This window comes from Peromyscus leucopus, chromosome 4 (genome assembly GCF_004664715.2).
Source record: "Peromyscus leucopus breed LL Stock chromosome 4, UCI_PerLeu_2.1, whole genome shotgun sequence".
In the NCBI taxonomy this organism is placed as follows: domain Eukaryota; kingdom Metazoa; phylum Chordata; class Mammalia; order Rodentia; family Cricetidae; genus Peromyscus; species Peromyscus leucopus.
The window spans coordinates 147,018,132-147,033,664 of NC_051066.1; the positions used below are offsets into that span (position 1 = coordinate 147,018,132).

Sequence of the window (15,533 nt, forward strand, 5' to 3'; positions counted from 1 at the left end):
AAGCATGCCTAACCACCGAAAGATCCAGCAAGACTGTTTGCTGCTTCATCCCAGTGGCCTCCTTAGAATCCCAGACTGACAGATTCCAGCCCCCTATAGCACATAAGTCACAACACAGCCCTGCTGGGTCCGGCATAGCTAAGAGGGTAAAGTTTTTAAAATTGGTATCCCACATTATTTTTTCTATTGCTGTGGATGAAGAATTTTGAGGCAAATTCATAGACTCAACCAATCATCATTGCAAAGACTGAAGAATTTGATCTCCAGCACAAAACCCAATGCAGAGAACTAGGTGTGATAGTACCGGCCTGTACTCTTAGTGATAGGGAGGCTGAGGCAGGAGAATAAGAAGGCTGAGGCCAGTTTGGGATACATGGTGAGACTCTGACTCAAAACCAGAAATCACAAGTGCGAGAATTCAGCACAGAACTTTGCTTAAGTGTGGTTAAGTACATCTGCTGTTTGTTTTGGCAAGCACAGTAGAACGCTTTCTTGAGGCTTCCCTGTTTCCTGTTCCACTTTATGAAATTCTTTCTTTGAGGCTAGAGACTGGGGTGGCTGGGTGGGCAGAGGACAAAAAAAAAAAAAAAAAAAAAAAAAAAGAAAAGAAAAAGAAAGGAAACAGACACTTAAAAAAATCATACTGGCCAGGAGGCAGTGGCACATACCTTTAATCCCAGCACTCGGGAGGTAGAGCCAGACGGATCTCTGCGTGTTCAAGGCCAGCCTGGTCTACAGAGCAAGATCCATCCAGGACAGGCACCAAAACTACACAGAGAAACCCTGTCTTGAAAAATAAACAAACAAGCAAACAAATCGTACTAGACACTAGACCTTATTCTAGGTCATTTCCATGCTCTAGCCTGATTGATTATAGACTGGTTATAGATTATAGATGCTCCACATCTGCTGCGTGACCTAGGCAAGATACCTCCCTTGCCTTTTGCAAAACAGCCATGGTAATGCTTTCTTTGTCTTAGACTTGGTTTGTAGCCAGAGAGAGACCACCAGACCTCTGTTACCAGTGAGCTTGAGAATCCCTCCAGCCACACTCAAGGCAGTTATTAGCACCCATGTTTCACAGTTGTCCCTTGGTCAGGTGAATTGGCCAGGACCATAAGGGGCCACTCTGGGACAGATGTGGGATTTCAAACCCTAGTTATATAAGTGCACTGCAGTAGCCTCCAGGCCCCAGGCCTTTGTGACTTACAGAGTGAGAAAGAAGAACCCTGGTGGTTTGGAGCCCTGCAGACCTCAGAGCAGGGACCTTGGAAGACTAGAGTGTCACCTATTTACAGCGCACAAGAGTGACAGTGGCCAAGAATGCTTCGGGCAGACCAAGAGGCCCGCAAAGGTTAGGAATTACATTAGGTTTGAGAATTAGAGGAAATGATGAAAAGCTGTGAGGGAAGGCAGGGCTGGGTCAGAATGGGACGTCAGGGGTTAACACGAGAGCTTAGGGTCTTGCTGATGTTGAATGGAGCCGAGGAATCACACAGCCCAGTTTCTGTTTGGAGAACAACTCTGGGACTGCATGGGAAATTGCCATGCAGCAGTTTGGGTAAGAGGGATGCAGGACTGCATCCAGGCCTCTGCATGACACGTAGCGGGTGGACAGTGGCACACTGAGACTCATTCACAGGCAGAAGTGATGGAACCTGGAGACAAACTGTAGGTGGGTGGCGGAGGAGGAGGATGAAGGATGGCTCCACGCTCTTGACTCCAGCAGCGCATGATAAAGGAAGGCTGGGAGGGAGCAGGCTGATAGCTTGACAGGCGAGGTTTGCTGGTGACGAGGAAGCCCAGGGACACGCCCAGTGGGCAGATTCACACATTCTAAGAGAGCTGGAAGCTCTTTGGGTGACATCAACATATAGTATTTAAAGGAAGGGATGCCCCCCCCCCCCCCGCTCCCAGGAGCACACAGATCACAGGACTGAGGGCTTGGGGGAGAAGTTCTAATGTACAGGTTCCAGCAGGAGAGGGGACCCAGAGGGTGTAGTGTCAGGACACCCCATGGGAAAAGTGACTAGAGAAGTAAGAAATGAACAGAAAGCTGTCCTTGCTCCCTGGCACTACAGGATCACTGGTGGTCTTGTCTGGGCCAGCATCCTACTGTTTCCTCCCATCATACACTTCCCACAGCAGGCTTCACTGCTACGCCCTGACTGTGGAAGTCTGGGCTTTCCCCATGCAGAGGCCGGGAGCCTGCTGGCACCTCTGATCAAAGCTGTGCCCAGGGCTACTCTGCATGGGTGCTGAGCTCTCTGGAGTTCTGCACTGTGTGTGCCCTAGGGCACTAGGGAGCACTTTGATGCCAGCCCTTGCTGCCTGTCTGCTTCCAGCTTCCTTCGAAGAGAGGGTTTGGGGTCTGCTGGATTAGTAGATCCTGGCTTTCCAAACATCAGCTACCCACAGCTCTTTCTGGCATTAGAGAAATGAGGCAGTTTTGCTTACCCTGAGAAACCTGCTACAAGACCGTTTCACACTCCCGTACCCTATGTCCTCTGGGGGAAAAAAAAAAAAAAAATCTGTTTGCTTTTTCTGTAACTTCTGCAAAATACTTCATTTTTTTTAAAAAGGTAAAAAGCAGGAAATGACCTTTCAGATGTATTTGGAAATCAGTTTGGGGTTGTAATGGAATCTGCCCTAGCAATGAGGACTAAGAGTTGCAGACTCAAGGAGACTGTAGCTCTTGGCACAGCCCAGGGCCTCTTAAGTTAACAGAGCCTGGGAGAGCAGCAGAGACCCTAAAGAGATGCCATCCTGTGGGGACGAGAGTAACACCTGCAGGGCCTTCGGCCTCTGACTTCAAGACCCCAGAATAGAAGGGCTTCTCCCTTCTAGTCTGGGTGTCAAGATCATCTGGGTTCCCTGAAAGCATCCAAATCCCACAGAGTTCCCCAGACCTCCGGGGATAAGGTAGAGGCTTTGGTCTTCAGCACCGTGTGGAGCACAGGCTCAGATTGACACCATTAGACACACGTGGGCTGTTGGCTCTGCCTGGACTCCGCCTGAGCCACCTTCATTTCCTGTGGGGTAGGGTGTTTGAGTTTGATCGACTGGTTTCTGAGAGGAGGTCTCCCTCTGGGACTCTGTGCAGACTAGGCCAGCCTTGAACTTCTGGGAGTCTTCCTGCTTCTCCTTCCCAGGTGCTGGGATTGTAGTCAGATGTCACCACACCTGGCACTTGACCTTTCTCTCTTTTTCATTTTAACCCCGAAGCCACTTCCCTGACTTACCACCTCTAACTGACCCATGTGTCCAGCTGGAGAACCCTCCCGTCTCCTTCCATTCCCACTCAATGCTTTTTCTTGTCTCCAGTGTGTACCCCTCACATGGGAAGGTGCCTGGCATATCGGTGAGGTGCAGTAGACAATGAAATGTCCAGTCTGGAAGAGCCTTAGCGGACACACTCCATTATTCAGATGCGGGAAAGGAAGCTAGACGAGGGTCTGGGAGTCTGCCCTCTGTGTGAGCACTGAGGATGGAGTAGGACCTTTACCGCTGTTAGGACGCAGGGCCCAGCCTTTGCTCCTTCCGCCTTGAGTCTAGACACAGTTCATCACATCCTCAACTTGGCCTGTGAGCTAGGTCTGTCAAGTGAAATAGTGCACATGCCGGCCAGGACTGCCTACGGTAGAATTCCTGTTCCACCCAGCAGTGACGGCACGGGGGAAGGAGGTGTAGCTTGGGCTCTCTGCGGCACTGTTAGACAGAGGTAAACAAAGGAGCTGGGTGAAATGTCAGAAGGGAAGCTTTGCTGATACCTCGGCCACAGGGGACACAGCAATGTTTTATTAATTGGTACCTCTCACATCGCATGGGACTTTCCAGCCCCTGTAAGCCTGTGTTCTTACTGTGTCTTCACTTCGGCCAGGAACTTAGGAGTGTTTTGGTTAGTCCCAAGCCACTATGTCCCCAGTGGTAGGTAGGGAAGCTGGCCGGACAGCTGCACTAGATGAGTTCACCCCAGCTCACCCACAGCCTCTGACCTCAGTGATGTCCTGGGACTGCTCAGCTGGCAGAGCAGTGAGCTCCACACTGGGCATTAAGACCTGTAGATTCTAGAACCTTGGGTATAGCACTCTCCTGTTGTTGCTGTTACTACTACCTAGGATCAGGTCTTACATTGTCACCTTGGCTGGTCTGGAATTCTCTTTTGAGGCTAGCCTCAGAAGCGGCCCCCTCCCCTGCCTCTGCCTCCTGGGATTAAAGGAGTGTGCCACCGTGACCCCCTAGCATTCTCCTTTGAGCCTCAGCTTTTCCAAGTAGCAAGAGGCTCTTCTAGATGAGCTCTGGAGTCCCCTCAGTTCGACTCTGCCGTAAACTTTTTATTTGTTGAGCATATACTATGGAGCAGGCCCTGTCGTGATCCTGAATGCATCAAAGCTGTTGCTCTGCTGGAAATCTATGATGGGCCAGGGCTAAGGGGAGAAAGCAACACAGACCCACATGTTGCTGACCATTTGTTGAGAACATTCTTTCATGTCATATGTGTGAATGCATCAGTGCATGTAGCCTTATTTTATTTTTTTAAGCTAGGGTCTCATGTGGCCCAGACTGGCTTTGAGCTTACTATATAATCAAGAATGATCTTAGACTTCTGATCCTCCTGCCTCTGTCTCAGACATGCATTCACACTCAGCTTTGCTTTACTCCTTTTAATCCCTGAACCTTTCTGAGCCAGGGGTGACCATGAGCCTGACTGTTTTTCTGAGTGTCCCTCATGTCAGCAGAGGATGAAGGACCTGTGAGTGAGCCAGAGGTAGAGGTAGGGAGTGGATGAATATGCCAGAAGGAAAGTGCTGTCATAGGCCAGCTTGTGTGGAAGAAGTGAGCAGAGGGCCATAGAGTTTTGTCTTGGGCAGCAGGTTTTGGAGGTAGATCCTCGCCCAGGAGAAAGAATAAACAAGAGGCCCAAGAAGGAACAGAATGTTGCTGTTCCTCCTGGTGTCACCTAAGTGTCTGCATCTCAGCATGAGAGAGTTGATGCTGAGCAAGTGGATGGCCATGTCACGGGAGGGAGAGATGTGCAGAGCAATGAGAGGAAACAGAGAAGAGCTTGAAGGAGAGCATGGGAGCACCAGTAGTTCAGGCACTTCAGTTCTTCTCATTTCTCAAGTGGAGTGTAGAGGAGTCCTACACCTACCACAGGGTGCTGCTAGTGACCCAGCCTGGCTGCTAAGGAGTAGGACTCAGGCTATTAGTAGTTCATTATTTATTCAGTAAATATGAAGTGCCCAGTGCATGCAGGCATTGGAAAGCCCTCCAGGGCACACTGGAAAACAGAAAAGAAAGACGGTGCTTGTCCTTGTGGGAGGGAGATTAAAAAAGAATGACCTGTGATCATTAAAACCTTGATTGTGTATACATTCCATATTCACATGAAGCATGGGGCTGAGCATGGTTGAGACTCAGGTATTCTGTTTTAGCAGCACAGGATGGTTGAAATGGGAACAAAAATAAAACAGCCTGTGGAGGAAAATTGGGCAGGACTTAGGACAGTGAAAAAGCACAGAGCCTTTGATGTGGCATTTTTGCTTTTAAGAAAGCAGGCTCCAGGTTTTGCGGGTGGGGAGCAGTTAAATCGGTCTGCAGCAGTGACCGCAGAGGATCATCATGCAGCTGCCAATGACAGCTGAGGGCTGGGAGACTTTGGAGTATTTTTAGTGTTTTGATATCATCATCGTCATACAGGGTTTCAGGGTAATTTGGACTTGTTTCTAAGACATATGCTTGAATGAAGAAAAGCAAGATGAAAAATTAAGTTTTGGCCAGACATGATAGTTCAAGCCTGTAATCCTAGCATCTGGGAAGCTAGAGCAGGAGGATTGCTGTGAGTTGGAGGCCCGCCTGGGATATATATAGTAAGTCCCAGCCCAGCCTGGTCCACAGTGTGAGACCCTTTCTCCAAAAGAAGAGAAAGGACTCCCAACAAGATGGCTTAGTGGTTAAAGTCTCTTGCCTCACAAGCCTGACCACCCAGAAGGACACAAGGAGAGAGCTCCGCAAAGATGTCCTCTGATTTCCATATGAGCAGTGTGGATCCCACACACCTACACTCACACCCTTCATGTTACACACACACACACACACACACACACACACACACACACACACACACGATAATAATAATAAAGATATAAAATGAAAATTTTGTTTGCAAAAATTTTAAGGGAAAGACTTTGTGTGACACAGACATTTCTGGGAGGACCAAGATATATTGTACTGGGGAGAGTGTCTGGAGTAGGGTGGAGACACCCAATTCTTGGGGAGAGTGTCTGGAGTAGGGTGGAGACACCCAATTCTTGCACCTTGTGAGTTTTATTCCTCTTGTACACATACCTTAAAACTCGATAATTTATGGGCTAGGGTTGTAATTCAGTGGTAGAACACTTGCCTAGCATGCAGAAGGCCTTGGGTCACATCTCCAGCATTAAAAAAAATTAGTAATAAAAACATAACTGTTTCCCTAAGGAAGATTTAGAAAGTAAGCCCAGTGTGGTGCATACCTGTAATCTCAGCAGTTGGGAAATAGAGGCAGGGAGATCAGGCATTTAAGACCAGTGGTGGTTATATGGTGAATTCAAGGCCAACTTGGGCTACACGAGACCTTGTCTCAAAAAGGTAGAGAAAATATAAAATACTTAAAAATCACTCATAATTTAAATATTCGCTATGTGATTATATGATTTTATTTCACTTAACAGTATACATGAACATTTCCTTGTGTTTGTCTATCTGTTGAGACAGGATCTTACTATGTAGCCTAGGCTAGCTGAACCTGAGATCATCCTCCCTTGGCCCCCCAGGTAGCTGTGATTCCAGGTCTATGCCACCACAGGGTGAAGAATATAGACGTGAAAGAAACGTGAGCTTAGGTGTTGGTGTGAGAGCTGAAAACTCCCCAGAGCTGGGTTTGGAATCACTGTTCCCTGAGGGATGGGGGCAGATGCTTTCCAGGACTGGTTTGGGGCTTGACAGTGATCTTTCTCTGTGCCAGCAGCATCAACTTTCTGCCTGTGCAGCTCATAGGAGCAAGGTCAGAGCCCCAGGGAGTGTGTCCCAGAGAGTGCCTGGCACTTGAGGTTAGCGGGTAACTCCATCTGCTGGTGTCAGATCCTGAAGATAGGCAAGAAGAGTGCAGCACTCTGGCAGCAGAGCCTCCCCCTGCAGCCCATGGAGTCGTTCTGTCATCCCATAGATAGGTAGCAGGGGGAGAGAATGGCTGGGTGGGTGGGTGGGTGGATGAAAAGCAATGTGATCCAGGTTTATTTATAGAGCACTCCTCTTCTGTAGCAGGTGCTGAGTGGAGCATCTTGGAAGGAAGCAGCAGAGCATGTTGGCTCAGCTGCCAAGCTCAGGCCTTTCAGTCTGGTGCATTGAATATCCAGACACAAATCCTCCTTTTCATGGAGGAAACAGGCTGCAGCAGATGGTGGGGGCTGCCCAGGGTTTGACCCATCCCATGGGCAGCTGGTGTCACATGGGGAAACATCTGAGCCTGGGAGCCACATGGATCTATCTTCCTGAGAACTTTCCAAGTCAGGTTATAAAGCTACACAGTGCTTATTTACTGGGTGGGGCCATAGAGTGATGGACATGAAACAAGAGCCTGGTGACTGTCCTGTCACTCTTTCTGCTGGTGGCATTGTCATTTGTGCTTGTTCCTACAGTGTTATCACCATTGCAAACAGGCCATTTACCTGTACTGGGGCTTTGAACAGTTTCCCTAAAGGAAGGGGAGGCTGAGTGGCTAGCAGAAGGAACCACCTCCAGGAATTCCTTAGCTGAGAAATCTAGGCGGGGTGCGCCATCTGCTGGATGCAGTGGGGACTGCTCACACAGAGTTTGTGTGCCCCCTCCATCTCCCCACGTCTCCATTTTACAGGTGGGCAAACTGGCCCAGAGAGGGATAGGGTCTTTGCTCCAAAGAATAGGCTGTGGTGTACGATGTGTAGATGGACATGTGATGTATGAGATGATCCCTAAATAATTACTGTGTCCTCTCTTTGCTCAGAGTGCTGTCTACCACAGTTCCTGGTTTCACGCCTTTGTTTCCTCTCCAGCCTCCTCATGTGCCTGCCCTACCTTTCCCACTGGAGGGCTCACGGGAAACTTGAAGCCAGCCAGGCGATTAACTAGTAAACAGTTGCTCTCCACCCACCTGGTATCCCACATGCTCCTCTCTGGGTCCCATTTCAGTAGCCACGCCTCTGACTATCGCCTGACTCATGTCAGAAACCAAAATTCCCTGTCAGCCAGACACTGCCCACATGCTTGTTTCTCAGGTTGGGTCTAGAATCCATCTCAGGCCCGCTTGATCCCGGCTGCCTTCTCACACCTGACCTCCCCTGAAGCCTCCTAACCTACTCCCGTCCAGGCCCTGCTCTACACAGACGTCAGAACTGTCTTTGAAATACACAGCTTGTCCTCATGACCTACGACCCCTCCAGGATGTGGTCTGCCTCTGCCCACCCTCAGGGCCCTCGGTGTCACTGTCCCCTCCTACAAGACCTTTCCGCTCTGCCACTCTACCCATCATCCTTCCTCAGAGCAGGACTTGCTGGTCCCTTCCTCAGGACACTCTTTGCCTCTCTCTTTTGCCATTTTTAAATTTCACTTTGGGACAGGGTCTCATTCTATTACCCCAGAGCCCAACATGCAGCTGCATAGCTCAGGCTGGCCTCAAACTCACCACCATCCTCCTGCTTCAGTCCCTTGAGTGCTGGGATTACAGCATGGTGTAAGCCACCACGCCCAGATTCTTCCCACACCATCCTTGGATCTTGACTGCTGTGGTACTTCCTGATGCCGAGTCTTGGCTGGGTCCTGGCCATCCCCGTAGCACCCTTGAAGCCCTGAACACGTGATCATGGCCTAAGCCACGGTAGCTTGATGCTAACTACAGTGACCTCTAAGCTCTGTGCGGTGGGGAACGGTGCTGGCTGTTCTCTGCGCCCTCTGTAGCCCCAAGACAGGGCCACGCACATGATATGGTAAGCGTGGAAATGCTGGTCATCAAAGTTACTTTGAATGAAGATTGAATGCATGCTCTTTTTAAAGATTTTTTTTACATTTATTTCAGTGTGTGTGTGTGTGTGTGTGTGTGTGTGTGTGTGTGTGTGTGTGTGAGAGAGAGAGAGAGAGAGAGAGAGAGAGAGAGAGAGAAGTTCAGAGGACAATTTACAGGAGTCAGTTCTCTTTCTACCACATGGTGTCTGGGGATTGAACTCAGACCATCAGGTTGGTGGCAAGCCCGTTTACCCACTGAGCCATCTTCCTGGCCCTCACACATTTTTCCCCTCTCTCTAATAAAACAAGGTCTCTCTACATAGCCCTGGCTGTCCTGGAACTCGCTGTAGGCCAGGCTGGCATAGAGCTCACAGAGATCTTGCCTCTGCCTCCATTTCCGCGATTACCGCCATGCACCACCCCCGGCTCCATGCTGTTCTCTAAGGTGTGGCTAGTGGTCTAGCTGGGACTGCAGTGGTTTGGGTCCTTTTGTTTGCTATGCTTGCTTCTCAGCTCTCAGTGGAAACAGTCATGCCATCTTGTCAGAGGACGCCAGTGCCTCACTCCTGTTCTCCTGCTCCTGTCCCTGCAGGCTGAGGAGCAATGCGACAGGCATGATGGAGGTCGAGTCCTCCTACTCGGACTTCATCTCCTGCGACCGAACGGGCCGGCGGAATGCAGTCCCTGACATCCAGGGAGACTCAGAGGCTGTGAGCGTGCGGAAACTAGCTGGAGACATGGGCGAGCTGGCCCTTGAGGGCGCAGGTCAGGCCAATGCCCAGCATCGCGGTGGGCAGGTGGGCGGGGGGGGGAGGGGTGCTCTGCTAGCTCTTGCTGGTCTCCAGCCTCTACACTTCCTCAGAGAAGTGTTTTTAAATTGGGGTTGTTATTGATCAGTGGCAAAGCCCAGCCAATGTCTAGGTTGGAGAATGTCAGCATCTTGGTCCTGAGGGCTCCAGCCAGCATCTAGGGCACTTCCCTTCTCCTGCTCCCGCTCCACCACCAAGCCCTGTCAGATCTGTGACATATCCTAGCTCCCTCATGCCTCATCCTCTCTCCATCCCCATAGCTACCATATTACCTGCTGTTCTCTAGGAACCCCTGCCCTTCTTGCACAGGAGATAGCAGGATTAGTTAGCCACCCAGTCCTGTCAGGCTTCTGCCCCAGACTCCCTGGTCACACCTCAGAGCCAAGACACTCTTCAGTGCTCTCAGAAGTCACGCACTGCTTGCCAGCTGCCTGGCCTTGGGTCTACTTGTGCCTTGTTAACCACACCTTACCCCACTCAGCCATCTTTGTCTAGTTCTCTGTCATGGTGCAGAGCATCCTCGTCAAGGCCTTTACTTCACTGTTACCCATCTAGAACATCCCCAGTGGAGCTAGGGCCACTTAGCGATGGATGCTCTGAGTGGCCTCTGAGAGCTGACGGGCTGCCCCAGCCATATTACTCCCAAAGGTCTCATTTTGTTGACTTTGAGCTCCAGGAGAGAGGGGCCTCTGTTCTTCCTGCGCATGGCAGGCAGTTGGTGACTGCCGGCTGAATGACCCAGGGAAGAAACCAAGAGGAAGCACCCAGTATTGCCGGGACACCCTGCTTCCCACTTCTCCCTCTGTTCTCTTAGAGGACTTTGCTCAGCTCAACTCCACAGATAGCTGCAGACCCTTCCTTGGGAAGCTTTCCCTGCCAGTCCTTCTCAGGCACCAAGGCCATGCTTGCCATACCACTTCCCACAGTGCACTGGGGCTTCCTCCTGTGTTACCCAGGAGCAGTCAGTCCTTGCAGGGCCATTGCATTGTCCTTGCCTGGGGGGCTCTAGTCTTGAATTCTTGGTCCTTATTACCCAGAAGTGACTTAGGAGGACAGAACAGAGAAGATGTTGGGGGCAGGAACCCAGCTTTTCATATGATAGGTCAGCTGAGGTCAGGAGAAATTGGGAGGTTTCCTCGGCTCACCCAGCAAATGACCGTAGTTAGTATGACAATCTCTAGGCCTTGAGAGAGTGTCCTGCCTCTCACCCCTCTCGGCCTCGCTTGTGCTGGTCCCTACTTTTTGCTCAGGTGTGGACAGCTCCACAGGGCTCATGCCACATCCCCATGCAGCTTCAACTCGGACTCCACACATCATGCTCTCGCTTCCAGCCAGAGGAAAGGCCTGCGGGCTCTCAAAAGCCGTGACGGGCTTCTTCAGCTGCCCGCTCCACACTTGGTGGTTGCTTCTCATTGCGGGGCTGTTTGTGCCCAGGCCTTTCTTGACCGCAGCTCGTTTCTGGCAGACGAGCTCTTTTCTCCCTTCGTCTCCATGCCCTGTAAGCACAGCACCCCTCTGAACTGAGCTGCTCCCGCACAGGCTGTCTCATGCCCTCTGTGACCAGCACTGTTTGGCACGTGACAGGTACCTACTCAATGGCTGCTCACTGCCCAGCCCAATGAGCAGTGTGTCCAGCTGGCACACTAGGCACGGTGCCAAGGGTTTCTTCAAGGCTTCTGTGCTCTGTTCAGCTCTAATCGGCTTTGTTTGGTGCCTTCCACCCTAGCCATCAAAACCGCTAGTCCCCGCATACATGCCCTTACAACACTGTTTGCCCTACCTGAGACTCTGTGGCATTTGGGTCCTCCCAGCACATGATGCTTGCTGGCCACAGTGACTGGTGTCTGACAAGGAGACATGGAGACAGAACAGTGCTTGCTGCCAGGGATTGGAGCACCTTTGGTAGAGTTGGGGCAAAGCGACCAACTATGAGAAACCTCTGGAGGACGCCTCACAATAAAATGTCTCCAGGCATTTCTGAGCCCAGCCGACTCACAAAGACAGAGGACAGAGCCTTAATGCCACCCCTGAGATTCTGACCCAGCAGGCCAAGGGCCCCACAATTTTTCTCTGTCACAACTTCCAAGGGTTATACATAACTTGAGCAGGACAGGGTATAGTCCTCAAAGGCTTATGAGTCCAGGCTACCTGGTCTCCCCAAGCCTCTGGCCTGCTCTGTGTGTGAGCACTCTCCAGTGTGCTGTGTATGAATCTGTCTGTTCCTGGTGTCTTCTCAGACAAGGAGTTCAGATGTTTCTTTGCTTTGTCTAAGGGAAGAGAAGCCACAGGCTAGCCCTGGGGGTGACAGTGCACTGACCCTGGGCAGCATGGTTTCTTTTGTCTCTGGGGCTGGCACAGAGAAAATATGATTGTTAGAGAGAAATTAGGGTCACATCTTATGCTCCAATAAGCCAGATTCAGATGTCGGTCCCCAGTATGACAATTAAAAGAACCAAATTAGGAGCTGGAGTGATGGCTCAGTGGATAACACCACTTGCTGTTTCTATCAAGGACCCGAGTTTGGTTCCCAGCACCCACATAGCTGCTCACAGACATATGTAGCTCCAGTTCCAGGAGATCCAATGCCCTCTTCTGGTACCTCCAAAGGTACCATGCATGCATGTGGTACACATACATACAAGTAAAACAATTATACACATACATGCAGGCAAAACACTCATAAAGTAAAAATACATTTTAAAAAATTTTAAGAGCCAATTTAACATAAAGATCAGGAAAAGGTAATTTATTCAGCATGGCCACATTGGGAAGGAGGGACAAAGAGATCAAGTGACCCTTCCAAGTTCATCTTTGGGGCCCTGCCATGAGGGCAGGTTTAAAGAGAGGCCAGAATTGTAAGTACCTAAGCAGTCCTGTACAAGGTGTGGTCCTGCCCATCATGGCCCTTCATTGTTTGGGGCCCACTATCCTCAGGGTATGACAAGTTGCAGAGCTCTTTCCTGGGGAAAAGTCCCTCTGGTTGGCTCGGGTTCTAGGCTTCTTTTCAGCAGGAGATCCTGGGGAATTCCTAGTTTCTTGGGGTCCATGTTTCAATAGTCTGACAGCCAAGGCGAGGGACACAGAGCCTGTTTAGAATGTCTTCATCCTTGCCAGCCTGGCTTCTGCCAAGTGACTTGCCTGCTGTCTCTAGGAGCAGAGTAACAGAGCAAAGACCAATGGGAGTTCAAAGGGTCGCAGCTCGTGGAGGACTTCACAATGCGAATGTTACCTTGGTTGCAGTCATGGGTGTTAGGCCTCCAGAGGCCCAGAAGAACCATGTGGGATAGAGCCTTGGTTCAGTCACCATCCTCAAAGGAGGTAGCTTCATGCTAGGCAGGCTCAGATTGGCACACACTTGAGCCACAATGCCAAGTTCTGTCCAAATTATTTACTTCCATGAGCACTCAGGGCCCAAGACTCCCATGTGGGACACTGGGAGGCTGTCCTGCCAACAAGTCTCTATAAATTCCAGAGACTGCTGCTTAGTGGAAGAAGTTGGACTTAGCAGTAAGCAGGCTCTCCTCCACCTTTTGGTCCCATGTACCTCCATCAACTTGCCCCTCTGAGCCTGTTTTCTCATGGATGTCATGGCTCCAACCACACCTTGAGGTTGCTGTGTGGGTTGTTCGACAGAGTGCCTGCAGTGGCCAGACCCAGAGCTCAGTTGAGGCATAAAGACAGGCCTAACGGCAGAGTGAGGTGGACCTTCAGTGCATCACAGTGTCCCTGGGCTTGAGACTGCACTATTGATTGAGCTCTGCCTGTAACCAGGCTCTGTGGAGGGTGCTGACCCTGGGAGGCTTGAGAACGGAGTACAAGCTGGGCACACCACTCTCAGATAGGCGAGGCAGAAGCTGCTGGTCCCACCTCCCAGCGAGGCCAGAGGAAGCTGGGAGTGAGGAGACCTAGCTCACACAGGGATGTGAGAGCAAGCCAGGTTGCTTCTCTCAGCCTACTGCTGTCCATCACTTCAGGCCAGCCCAGGTTTCTGGCTGGTTGGAGTAGAGCAGGAGTGGATGCTGGCAGTGGTGTGCTGAGTCAGGGAGTCCATATGTGCATCCTCTACCTTGGGATGCGCAGGCCATAGTGGGCACTCCTGAGCTGGACTGGTTGGGTCTGCTATACTGTCTTCAACGAAATTCCCATTTACTAAGCACGTGCTTCTTGCCGGGAACTTAACATTCACAGTTCCCCACTGGAGAGCACACACTCATCTCATGTTTTTAGCACCTGTCCACAGTCCTGACCTTTACTGATTTTTATTATACTATGGAATAATAAAGGCCCTGCCAGCCTTCCCGTGGTAAAAGTGGGACATTGAGAGAGCAGGCCAATGCATCTCTGGCCTTGGTCAGCCCCTCCCCAGTGCAGCCCTTAGCATGCTCCAAAGGCTGGCCGCAATGATCAGTTTGACTGGTCCTTCCAGAGCCCCCGCGCTTCATAGTATGCAGATGTGTCCCAAACTTCCTCCTTCTCTCCCCCGCAGAGGGACAGGCAGAGGGAAGTACCCCAGACAAGGAGGCCAGCAGCCAGCCCGAGAGCAGTGATGCGAACACCTCCTCCTGAAGAGAGACCTGCTGCCCCTCCTGGAACTGGAGCCCTGGCACAACCCAGCAGCCTCTCCTCTGAGCCTGTAGCCCAGGCCAGCCAGGCCAACTGAGAGCCTTGTGGAGGCCTCTGTGGCTGTACTCCAGCAAAGTCGTCTGCCCACACCCACAGGCTTCACTCTCCCTCCACCTCCCCATGGTACCCAGGTACACCATCACCACAGGATGTTATTTATTCAGCTCGGTGGGGGCGGGGCTCGAGCCAGGCCCTGCCCCCCAGGTGAGCAGCCCCCATCTGGACAGGGTCTGTCCCCAAACCATTCATTCATCCCTCCAGCCAGCCGCCTATGTTGGAAAGATCGTCCTAGCCCTTTTTTAAAGCCTCTTTTACATTTTTTAAAAACATAACTTTTTTCAGCAGAGAAGGGGGAACTGACAATCACTTTTTTTCTGTTTTGGTTTTGGTTTGAAAGCCGTTTTAAGCTTAGCTCTGATGATCTATGCAGCTCTGTTCCCCCATGGAGCCTCACAGATCCAGTTGTAGGGAAAAGATTTGGACTCAAAAATAACTGACCAATTCTTTGCCCTTTGTACCAAGAGAGTGATACTTAGGTCCCAGGAAATAAATGCTGATGATTTGTGTGACTGGCTTAAGATTCCTTCTTTTAACCACCAAATGCCCAGCTGGGCTTTGTACCCCCCACCCCCCCAGCCAGCATGGTTCCAGTGCTGCCCTCTGTCCTGTAGTGACCAGTACAACTCCTCAAGTGGCATCTGATGAGCCCCACCCCACCCCATCTTCACACAGCCCACGGCTACCACAGCCTGGAAGGGGCCCAGGAGAGGGCTCAGTGTGTAAAGGTACTTGCACCAGGCCTGACAACCTGAGTTCAGTCCCTGGGACTGAGACAAGTTGTCCTCTGAAATACACATGCTCGGTGGTAGCTTACAACTATCTAAACCCTAGTTCCAGGGGATATGGTGCCCTCTTCTGACCTCTGGCACCAGGCACACATGTGGTGCACATACATGCAGGCGAAACACCCATATACTCAAAAATGAAGAAATCTTAAAAATAATAAAAATAACTGCAAAGGACTCTGATTAAAGGAGCCAGTAGTTGAGGAGCATCTGCTCAAACAGTTCTGGAAAAGTCACT

The 15,533-nt window shown here is 50.8% G+C and overlaps 1 protein-coding gene across 8 annotated transcripts in view; it reads left to right on the forward strand.

Moving 5' to 3' along the window:
- Pkig (cAMP-dependent protein kinase inhibitor gamma) overlaps window positions 1-15,019 on the forward strand; it is a 77,308-nt gene extending 62,289 nt beyond the window's left edge. For all 8 annotated transcript variants that reach the window (XM_037205525.1, XM_028868428.2, XM_037205528.1 and 5 more), the window contains 2 exons: window positions 9,611-9,783; window positions 14,314-15,019. In XM_037205525.1, coding sequence (XP_037061420.1) covers window positions 9,633-9,783; window positions 14,314-14,393 — 231 coding nt within the window. In that variant the 5' untranslated portion in view covers window positions 9,611-9,632 and the 3' untranslated portion in view covers window positions 14,394-15,019. The remainder of the gene's footprint in view (window positions 1-9,610; window positions 9,784-14,313) is intronic.
- The last annotated feature ends 514 nt before the right edge of the window (window positions 15,020-15,533 follow it).